The following is an 11,394-nucleotide window of genomic DNA, read 5'->3' on the forward strand; positions in this document are numbered from 1 at the left end:
TTGCGAAAATTTGCGAAAAATTTTACGCTCCGCGAAAATCCGCGACAATTCACGCCTCGCGAATATTCGCGAAGGACACCCGTCAAATAATATCTGCAGATATCTTTAAGATTTCTGTAGAGAAAATCTACACCTCTACAGAATATCTGCAGATAAATTCTGTAGATATTCTTACGAATTTTATTTGGGCTTGGGACAAAATTCGTCAGAATATTTCGGCAGATTTTCTGACGAATCTCTAGATGAATTTCTGTAGATTTTTTCTACATTCCAGACTTTCCAGACAAGATGTGTCAGAAAAGAGATGGAAAAATTTTTCACTGAAGTTTGCAAAATTCTATAGAGTTATTCTTAGTGATATCACGGTGTTTATATAAAATAAAGAATTCTGCGACGCCGTGTTACAAGTAGAGAAAAGTGAAGTGAAAACTTTAAACAGAGTGTCGACCAAAATTTCATGTTTTTGTATCATTCGATTGGCGATTTTTAAGAAATTAGTATTTTTGCTCGCAGTTTTTTTACTTATCTAAAATGTGTACTCGGTAATGCTTGTTAAGCAGAGCATACAATTTTCTTTATAACTTCTACAGTTTCTTCATAAATCAACAATATTTTTGTGAAGTAATGGAGGTTATGCAGATTTTCTAGGGAGAAATTCTGCCGAGAATCTGCAGATTTTCTCTGAATGTACTAGAATATACCGTTAAAATTCAAAAAAACCTCCGAGTAAAATCGGCAGGTAGAGCAATGATTTGACGGGCATCGCGGATCGTGAATTGTATATGCCACCTTACAAATCTTCGAATATAGACTCCCCGTCAAATAATATCTGCAGATATCTTTAAGATTTCTGTAGAGAAAATCTACACCTCTACAGAATATCTGCAGATAAATTCTGTAGATATTCTTACGAATTTTATTTGGGCTTGGGACAAAATTCGTCAGAATATTTCGGCAGATTTTCTGACGAATCTCTGGACGAATTTCTGTAGATATTCTGTAGATTTTTTCTACATTCCAGACTTTCCAGACAAGATGTGTCAGAAGAGATGGAAAAATTTTTCACTGAAGTTTGCAAAATTCTATAGAGTTATTCTTAGTGATATCACGGTGTTTATATAAAATAAAGAATTCTGCGACGCCGTGTTACAAGTAGAGAAAAGTGAAGTGAAAACTTTAAACAGAGTGTCGACCAAAATTTCGTGTTTTTGTATCATTCGATTGAGGGCCTCGAGTGGGTCAGTGGATAGAGTAGTAGCTCTATGACTGCGAGGTCTGGGGTTCAAAGCTGAGCAGCAGCAGAAAAAGATTTCTCATGCCATATCGGCTTTGAATTCGTCCAGCGAATGAATGAATAGTAATGTCAATGGTGCATATTGGCAAAAAAGTGAACCGCCTAAAAACAATAGAGGCTGGTACGAGAACGAGTTTCGACATGAAAGCGGTACTTCAGTCGATACAAATATTCGCTGTCACTGATCCCAAACACACACCGAGAAGGGATGCTGTGATATAGTAACGGCACTGATTGTCCACACAGAGCTGCGATATAGAGCGGCTACCCGTATCGGGGGATAAGATAGAATAGGAGTGGGGAAGCATAAGGGGCCCAATTGGTGGCCTGGATGCATCGGAATATCCGAAATGGAGAACTGACCCCTGGCAAAATCTTATCTTATCTTATCATTCGATTGGCGATTTTTAAGAAATTAGTATTTTTGCTCGCAGTTTTTTTACGTATCTAAAATGTGTACTCGGTAATGCTTGTTAAGCAGAGCATACAATTTTCTTTATAACTTCTACAGTTTCTTCATAAATCAACAATATTTTTGTGAAGTAATGGAGGTTATGCAAATTTTCTAGGGAGAAATTCTGCCGAGAATCTGCAGATTTTCTCTGAATGTACTAGAATATACCGTTAAAATTCAAAAAACCTCCGAGTAAAATCGGCAGGTAGAGCAATGATTTGACGGGATCACTATGTAGAGAGGGAGAGTGAGAGAGTGCTATATATATGGGAAAAGCTTGTCCGACGCCGCTTCTCCCGATTTTTTTCCGTCTGATGCTAATAGCAAATTTTCTTAAAATTGAAATCTTTAAAGTGAAATATCTCGAGAACCGTTCGACGAATGTCTGAATTTTTTTTTAAATTGATCTAAATTTTCTGGACTACAACATAAACATAAAAAATTCAAAATCGCATGCTTAGATTTCGAGATAAACTGCAAAACGTGATTTTTAACCGGTTTAGAACAAGTTTTTCAAAAAACTATTAGCACAGAAATCGTCGTACACTGAGAGAAATCCGAAAAAGTTAAAATAACATTCCGAAAATGTTAAATTTACCCTGCAGTATTGATCCAAAATCGGTGTAAATATTACCCTTTTTAGGTGTATAAGGGGTTAAAGGTATCTTTTTTCATGTTAATTTTACCCGTAATAAGGTGTAAAATTAACATTGAAAAATGTTGATATATTTTTACACCTAAAAAGTGTTAAATTTCTAAGGAAAAAATGTTAATCGCACCCTCTTTTTTCTCAGTGTACGCGCGCGTAGATATATTAAAAAAAAATTATGAAGATATCTCTATACAAACCAGAGATATTGCATACTACGGACGGCCAGACGGCAGCCGGACTCGAAATTGCCGGCTTATGATTTTCGGCATCAGGGATGTTTAAAACATATACGATGTGAATTTCAGCTCGATCGGAGCACTTTGAGAAAATCCGAAGATTACAATAGGTGTGAGATTAGAAGGAATCACACCTAAAAATATCATTACTTTGGAAAAAAAATTATTCGGTCTATTTATAGAATTAACAAAAAATCGATTATTGTAGACGATTACAAACTGTAAGTTAGTCCAAATCAAGGATATTAGTTTTGATTAAAAAAAAAAACTAAAATTAGCTGGCTCGTATATGTTGCCCGGAAAGAGTTAAGAACATTTTGATCTTCAGTGATTTAACAGAAAAGAACAATAATTTGAGAATCGTGAAAATTTAGTCAAGAAAAAAATTCTAGCGGTTAAAAACTCTTGAATTAAACATTAAGTGATTATAAAAAAAGAAAACTTTTTAGTGAAGTTTTCCTGAAGATAAAGTAGAAGAACTTTAAGTGGTAGTATTTGGCCAAAAGAATCTTGAATAATATTCCCAGATGATCAATTTTTCCCAAGAACGAAAAGCAGTTCTATATCATTAGAATTGTAGTTTGAACTAGGGACCTTTACCCTATAAATCCAGCTTCTATTTAGTCACAAGTTCTCCATATCTCCCAGTCCAGGGCAAAAAATCTCTTAAGTCGTAAATTTATGTTAACTTCTTTTATTCTCAATTTTTTTCAATAAATGGTTAGAGAATTCATATTGTTCTTAAAACATTTAAAATTAATGGACAGCATTTTAAAAAATATTTTTTTAACGAAATACTTCTAGAGGAAATTTTTCACTGATGATTGACAAAATTTTTGGGAAGAAGATATCTCGAAGATGTTCAAAATTAATAAAAAAAATAATTAAGGCTTTTTTTTTGGATTATCAGTATATACACTGAGAGAAATCCGAAAAAGTTTAAATAACTTTCTGGAAATGTTAATTTTACCCTGCAGTATTGATCCGAAAACTGTGTAAATATTACCCTTTTTAGGTGTATTAGGGGTTAAAGTTACCCTAAAAATGTTGATATATTTTTACACCTAAAAAGTGTTAAAGTTATGACGAAAAAAGTTAATCGCAGCCTCTTTTTTCTCAATGTAGCTATAATATTCCTTTTATTCTGTATCTCATAAAAACTTTTTCTATTGTGTTATTTTGATGCCAAAATTTTGCAACTTTTTTGTGTGACGTGACAACCTGGTTAATCCTTCTAGCCTAAAGTTGAGCTTGAGGCTCTTGTTAAGCTCCTCGATGGGAAGCTGTCTAAGGACGATGAAACATCAATTGAAGAGCTACATCAGTATCTTCTGGAAGGTGAAGGATCATGGGCCCTTAGCGATGGATTCCTTGTATTTGCCGAACGTGTTCTTCGTGATCCAGGCATTTCAACAGAGACCCGAGTGCATTTGCTTAGAGCTTTAGCCAATGCCGCCCTAAAAGACGATGTGATTCTCCTCCTTCACCAAGACAGACGCGATCACGTGCTCATGAATTACGCTCAAGATATCGATCGTCATTCACCTGAAGAACAACAAGCAATCGCACTTTTCGTAAGTTATATTCCGTGATTTTTTCTGTGTTGGTTTGGCGAATATTGGAATTTTTGCAGATGTGCAATTTATTTGAGAACTCCAGCTCTTCCGAATGGCTTCTCTATATTTCTGAGTGGACCTACAACAATTCCCAAACATCGAATATTCGTGCTTCAACAAAAGTAGCTGTCCACTGTCTCTTGGCTTCCTGTCCGACTCTTCAGGACTATGGCACAGCCATCATTCACAATTTGGCATGCAAGGAGGTAAAAACTGTGGTCTGTATCGCTTTTTAGATATTCTCAAATTCTTATTGAGAATCATTGAAATCTGCTCTGCTGACAAGTGTGCTTTTTTTTATGGATGTGTGTAATGTTGGTAATTGTTAAGAGATACTGAAGCAGATACTTTGGAGGATGAATTTTTGTCTTCACAGAAACTTCATCGGGCTAAAAAACTCCGTCAAATGCTACCCAAAGGATCAGTATCTAAGGTATTTTTACTGATCTTACAATAAAATTATTTCTGTTGTGGCTTCTTTCGCATTCTAACAGCAAGCAGATTCAATGGATATTCTCTAAAAAAAAAATACTTAAGACTTCTTTTCCTTTTCTGAAGATTACTTTTTTAAACGATTTAAAAATTCATTTTGAAGGTGTTTGACGATGTTGCTGTTGAATTAGCTATGGCTATTCTTCAGTTCTTCAACTCCAAGCCCAACGAGGAGCATTTATTCAGAACAATCAAAGCTCTTGCTCGTTTTGTCACAGTAAGTTTTTTTTTTTTTTAATTTGAAGTTGGTTCTTGTTAAGGCCCCTTTACTTGGCTTTACTATTATTTAGCATTGAATAATTTTTTTTTCGTAAAAAGCTCCGCCCATATCTTTGATTTGACCACGCCTCCTTAGATGATTGATTAAAGTTGACAGTATGGTGTTTTTGATATGTCGAAAACAAAGTTAGCATTTTATATGAACCCACTTTCTCTAATTCACTCGTGGGAAAGGTATTCTACTTGGGAAAAATTAGAAAACGCATCCTTAGGAGTGAATTTTAAAATAGATATCTCAGATTTTTATATAATATTATCTTTTTTGTGAGATTATTTAAAAATCTATTTAAACGTAGAATTAGGTTATTTTAGGTAAACTGAACAAAGGAAAATGTTGCCAGGTTTCATATAAGTCACGCCCACTTTTATTTAGTTCTCAAAGAAAATTAACATTTTTGTTGACTATCTGATACGATTGTCTGAGAAATAATTTATTGAAGTGAAGAGCTTTTTCAAAAAAATTGTATAAGATTACAGTATTGCGTTTTTTACTTGAATAATAAAAAAAAATAATTAAGGGGCGTGGCCAAATGCGTAAGAAGGGTTTCAGTAAGAGGGAACTACATTTGAAAAATAAAGAAATTTAACCCTTTAACGAAGAGACACTTTTTACGGACTGAAAATCAACAATAAAAATTAAACTGAGAAACATAATCAATGATAAATCTTACATCTAACCTTGGAAAATCCAACAGAGTCTGATTCGGTCAAGGGGGAGATATTAAGGTGAAAATGTGTACACTACTTCCCGACACCAACAATTTGCATGGAAAAGCCTTTACACTTCCAGCATTTCGGGATACTCCCGAAAATGATGCAATACTTCCAGTACTTCTTGAACTCCCATGCACTTCTCATACTTAGAAATCAATAATTTATTTAATGTTATTAAAAATCTAATTAAGAAGACTTAAAAAAGTCTTTAGGAATTTATTTTCACGTATATTTTTTTATTTTGCTTATATTTTGAATTTTTAGCGGAAGATATTTTTGAATACTAACAATATTTCAATATTATCTGTGTTTTACGAGCAACATAATTTCTTTTTATTGATTTTCTAAGAGACCAGTGAAGCTATTTTTGAGAAAGAGAGTCTCTATAAAATGTATTATCATTTCTAATTTATTGAAACTGTGTTGGAAAGTCTGTATGAGACCAAAACTACGAGTGCAACAATTAATTTAGCACTTCAAAAGTACAGTATCGGCCAAAAAAATCTTGACTAAGTTATATTCGAGAAATCAGGTGGAAACAATGATAAAAAATACTTTATTTTTTTCTGTTTGCCAATGAATTGCCAGTAATCTATAAATACTGCATTTGAAAAAAAAATTATTTAATATCATATGCAAACTAATTGTTTTCTAAAAGTTGATCATTTTTTATCGGTTAAAAGTTTATTGTCACATTTGAAAAAGTTTAAGTTACTCTGAAAAAAAGATCATCCGAAAGGATAGCGATCAGATCAGTGAGACGTTTTTAAGGTTACTCTCAAATCTCCATTCTCCACCACGCTCTTACTTCATTGTCGTTAACTCCAAAGACTTCATACCCGTTCAACCACAGCACAGGATCCGGCAAATCCTGTACTCCGGAATTGGACAGAGAGGTCTGTGGCTAAAGGTTACCCCCAAAAGTACCAGTAATATAGTAATACAGTTCATAGAGTTCTTACAGTTCCCTTATTCCTTTCAGTGAAAAGATATGGCATCCATGTATCAAACTTTTAAACACATCCAAGTTTTTCTAAATAGCCAAATAACTATCGAATTATTGTATTCCAAAATCTTAAAAACTTCTATATCGAAATTTTCCAAACTACTTTTCAATCATTTAAACACGATCCAAATAAACCCCCAAAATGTATTTTTTTATGGAAGTCGATCACTTAGGCGTTTCCAAAATTTGTCTAACATTAAATACTAATACAACGGCACCTTTTCGTTCCTTACAAAATTTAAAACTCCTGTAAAAATGAAAGAAAATTATATTGGCAATGTAAAAGACACATTTTACATAAATAATTTATATTGTTAATACAGTAGACTCTTGCTATCAAATGAATCCAATATGCTCAAATTTGCCATGGTTTGTCCAAATTTTGATGTAATTTTGCATTATTAAGGAATTTTTTTTAATGAAATTTACAATTAATATGAGTATGTAAAATATGAGTATGCAGATTAATAAAAAATCGTTGTATTTCAATAAGTTTGTCACCAAAATTTCTCACTAATTCGGGTGACATTTTGGTCCTAAATGCCCGAATTTGAGAGAATCTACTGTAAATTAATAACCTTCAACTGAATATTTCCCCGGATAAATTACAACACTAATCTAGTTATAATGAATTTTTGCGTTATTTACTCCATTTTGTATCATACCCGAACTTATAAAATATCAAGACACTTTTTTTTGACTTATACTGCCGCTCGAATTTAAAATCTGAACTAAAAAGTAGCATAATGTCTGCAAAATTCTGAATTGCATAGAGAAGACCTTTTTTCGGACACTCCCACTTCCAAAGACTTCCAAGCACTTCATTTTCAGCTGTACACCTCTTCGGACCTAATATCTCCCCCTTGGATTCGGTGTATTTTGTGCTTCTATGAAAGATAGGGACAAAAATAGCCCAAAAATTTAAGTAATTTTCCTGACAATACCAATGAATAATAATTTTCGCTTTAATGAAAAATACGTGCACTGAGAAAAAAGAGGGTGCGATTAACTTTTTTTCCTCATAACTTTAACACTTTTTAGGTGTAAAAATATATCAACATTTTTCAATGTTAATTTTACATCTCTTTAAGTGTAAAATTAACATGAAAAAGGGTAACTTTAACCCATAATACACCTAAAAAGCATAATATTTACACCGATTTCGGATCAATAATGCAGGGTAAGATTAACATTTCTGGAATGTTATTTTAACTTTTTCGGATTTCTCTCAGTGTATGAGTATTGTAGTTTTTATTTCCAAAGGGGATTTGCTTAAAAAAATAGATAAAATCAATTATAAATTTGTGAATTTAAAAATTCACCATTTTTGAGCTTAAATATTTATATATAGCAAATAGCTAGAGATTTGCAAAAAATATCCTAGATTCCTTCAACCTTCTACTTTACAATTATGTACAAACATAAGAAAAAAAATAACTTTAGGTAGTCAGGAAAAATTAATTTCTTTATGTGACACCGGTGTTCCAATCGTCCTTAAGCGGTTAAACTTTATGAATTTAAACTTATTAAGAAATTCATAGCAAAGCAATATTTATTATAGGACATGAACCTTAGATATTTCGGAAAAATAATCCGTTTAGAAACAGTTTTTAGAAATATTCTGTTCTGATTTTAGTAATTTTGACAGATTTAAACAAAATTATAAGAATATGCTAATGGATTTGACAAATATTTCTTAAAAGAAAGTTTATTTAAGCTTGAGAATAATGTTTTAAACGAAAGACCAAAAAGCTTTTAAATTTTCCTTGAAAAATTTCGATAAATATTATTTTAATCTGATTTTGTTTGATTTTAAGTTAATCAAATGGTTTTATAAACTTTTTCATGTTTTTAAAGGAGGTAATATATGGTAAGTGTGCCAAATTTCGGCATAGTTGCATGCAAGCGCCAAAGTCTCAAGTTTGAAATGTAATATCTGTAATAGAAATTGATTTTTTTTCATTCCTTCTATTTAAGGAGTGTCGCTTAGAACCTTGTACAGTTTTTTTTAAATCATTCTTAATACATTTTAAAATGAATAAAAATGTAAACATAGCTTTGGTGCCCTATTTCGGCCACCTTCATTCTCATAGTTCTTGCCCTTCGGGAATTCATCAAATGTCTTTCACGTCATCTCGTTCGTCGAAGCTACGTTTTTTGTTATTCTTTTGCAATGTATAATCTCTGGATTATGTAAAAACTAAAAATTCATGGAAATGTGAGAATCAAAAAAGGTGGCCGGAATTGCAAGCTGGCCGGTATTTGGAACACTTACCCTAAGCGTTCTTAAAGAAGGCAAAGAATTCAAAACTAACTATTTGAAGCTTTCAATGTAAAATTCACCAAAAATAAATAATCCATTTTCTTATTGATGCGTATGAACTCAAATTTTATTTGTAGAGCCGAGTACATTTCCAAAAAAAAATTTCTAAAAAAATTTCAAAACATTTTTCAATTTCCAAAGATTGAATAACTAATTTGGAATCTCACAAAAGTTTTCTGCAGCTTTTTTTTAATTCTCTAAAAAATCAATTCTTAACCGATTTTGGTTATTAAGGCATAGAAAAAAACCTTGAGAAATTTCTAAAAGATTTTCTAAAATGACATAAAGCCTGTCCCGGATTTAAATTTAAGTTTTCGACATGAAGTTAGTCTCTCTCTCTCTCTTTTTATGTTTTTGGCTGTCAGACTCAATCAGGTCCATATAGCCATTTCGCTCACTCTTACTTACTCATCTCTCCTTATCATTTTTCTTTTTGCTCCATCACAAATCCTTTTTTTGCTCCCTTATCTTTTATCATACTTCCTTCTTGATATTTTTGCGTTCAGTTTGTAGCTTTTAAGGACGGTGAAAAACTGTTTTCCAATTATTCACCGGACGCGCTTCGATCAAGGATCGAACCGAGGGCCTCTGCGTCACAAAGCCAACACTTTGCCCATTGAGCTACCGAGACCCCCTATGAAGTTAGTCACAATAGGAATTGAGTTTTGTTTTGACTTTTTGGACGTTTCAAGAGAATTTCGTCAGCTTTTCATTTCTGTACAAAATATTGAAAAAGGTTGTGTTTTGGCTGAGAAAAGTGATATTGATCAATGACTTCCATAAAGTCCTCAAACAATACCAATTTCAAGTTTTTAATATTAGATTTTATATATTTTTTTTTAAGTTCTTTGCAAATGTATTTTTTTTAATCCAAATTGAATGATTTTGCTCTTTTTGAAAACTTCATAAAATTTAAGAAAGACTTCAAGCTAATAAAGACAGTTTTATTGGGTAAAACTGTCCTTAAGATGAGCTAAATTTTAGTATTTTTGAATTATTTTTAGTTCTATACTTTTTTTTTAATTAATTGAATATTATTTGGAGCTGTTGCCACCTCTCTACTCCTTCGCTATAGGTACGGCTTTGAGCGTGGTTTAATTTCTTAAGGTGATTTTGCATTTTATAAATTGGAAATTATGATTGATTTATTTATTTATTTATTTATTGTCATCTATTTTCTTTGTCCCACCCCCTATGCCCCCATCGCCATCTTAGCGTCGATTACTTACCGATTACTTAAATTAACTTCACCTTGATATAACTTTTGATTTATTAATGATACAACACCATATTTTTCTAAGATATTTAAAACATATTAAAAAAAACTATTTTATTTTTATTTGTCACTGACTTGATCAAAGTCTAACTAATTAACTTATTTAATTAAATTGATTAAATTAATTAAATATATCTTAAAATTATAATAATGTATCAGTGTGATATTTCCTCTAACTAAGAGATCATTTAATGAAGATGCTGCGATAACGCAAATTTCTTAAATGGACTTTTTGGAAGATTCATGAAATATTTGGAAGAAAAACAAAAAAAGGGAATAAAATTTAGTAACGCCGAGTAAATTCCTGTTATCTTTTTATTTTTTTTTTAATATTGTACCACAGAATATCTAAAATTTTTAAATATTGCCTTTTAAGGTTTCCCCGGATGTGCCGCAATTGGTGCAAATGATCGGACCAAACCCGTCTACTTTCAAGGGTACCAGTGAACGTGTCGATCAACTAATTGCACAAGTTGCAAAGAAAATTCGTTAGATTTAAAAATAATCTCCTTAAATTCTATATTTATTAAATAAAAAAATACAGCGTGAAAAATACAAAAAATAAAAAAAAAACATCTTCCCATAAATTTTCTTTTTCAAACAGAAAATTTCTTAATTTAAACTGCATTATTTCAAATATGAGTTTTTTTTTTTAAATTTTTTTATGTACATAAGAAACCAATAATGTCAATTTTAATTAAAAAAAAAAACACCTTCATTTTGTCACTTTTTATATCAATTGATCTTATTTGTAATAAAAATTACTGAGTGTTAAAGTGTTTTAGATTTCAATTTGAGACGGTCAGACGAATCAGACAATATAGGTTGATGTTTTACGCAGCAAAAAGGTGATTTAATACCCAATTGAGGCTTGATTGATCGATTCCGGTAATAAGGCTAAAAACTTCCACAATTGCAATTGTGAATCAATAGATGGCAAATTATGAAAGAGTTGTAGAAGATAAGGGGAGAAATTTTGTATAGCCATCACTTTACAAATCACTTCTGTATCACCTATCTTATCTAATCAACGACTTTTCAACAATTCTCTC

At 31.8% G+C, this 11,394-nt stretch overlaps 1 protein-coding gene across 4 annotated transcripts in view; it reads left to right on the forward strand.

Annotated features, from left to right (window-relative positions):
• Positions 1–11,118, forward strand: part of LOC129799373 (uncharacterized) — a 30,218-nt gene extending 19,100 nt beyond the window's left edge. For 2 of the 4 annotated variants that reach the window (XM_055843195.1, XM_055843196.1), the window contains exons 5-9: positions 3,875–4,210; positions 4,270–4,458; positions 4,629–4,685; positions 4,848–4,961; positions 10,719–11,118. In XM_055843195.1, coding sequence (XP_055699170.1) covers positions 3,875–4,210; positions 4,270–4,458; positions 4,629–4,685; positions 4,848–4,961; positions 10,719–10,835 — 813 coding nt within the window. In that variant the 3' untranslated portion in view covers positions 10,836–11,118. Of the gene's footprint in view, positions 1–3,874; positions 4,211–4,269; positions 4,471–4,628; positions 4,686–4,847; positions 4,962–10,718 lie in introns of all 4 variants that reach the window. The other 2 variants (XM_055843197.1, XM_055843198.1) reach the window with 1 other exon arrangement.
• Positions 11,119–11,394: the final 276 nt, after the last annotated feature.

Source organism: Phlebotomus papatasi, chromosome 1 (assembly GCF_024763615.1).
Source record: "Phlebotomus papatasi isolate M1 chromosome 1, Ppap_2.1, whole genome shotgun sequence".
NCBI classification, from domain to species: domain Eukaryota; kingdom Metazoa; phylum Arthropoda; class Insecta; order Diptera; family Psychodidae; genus Phlebotomus; species Phlebotomus papatasi.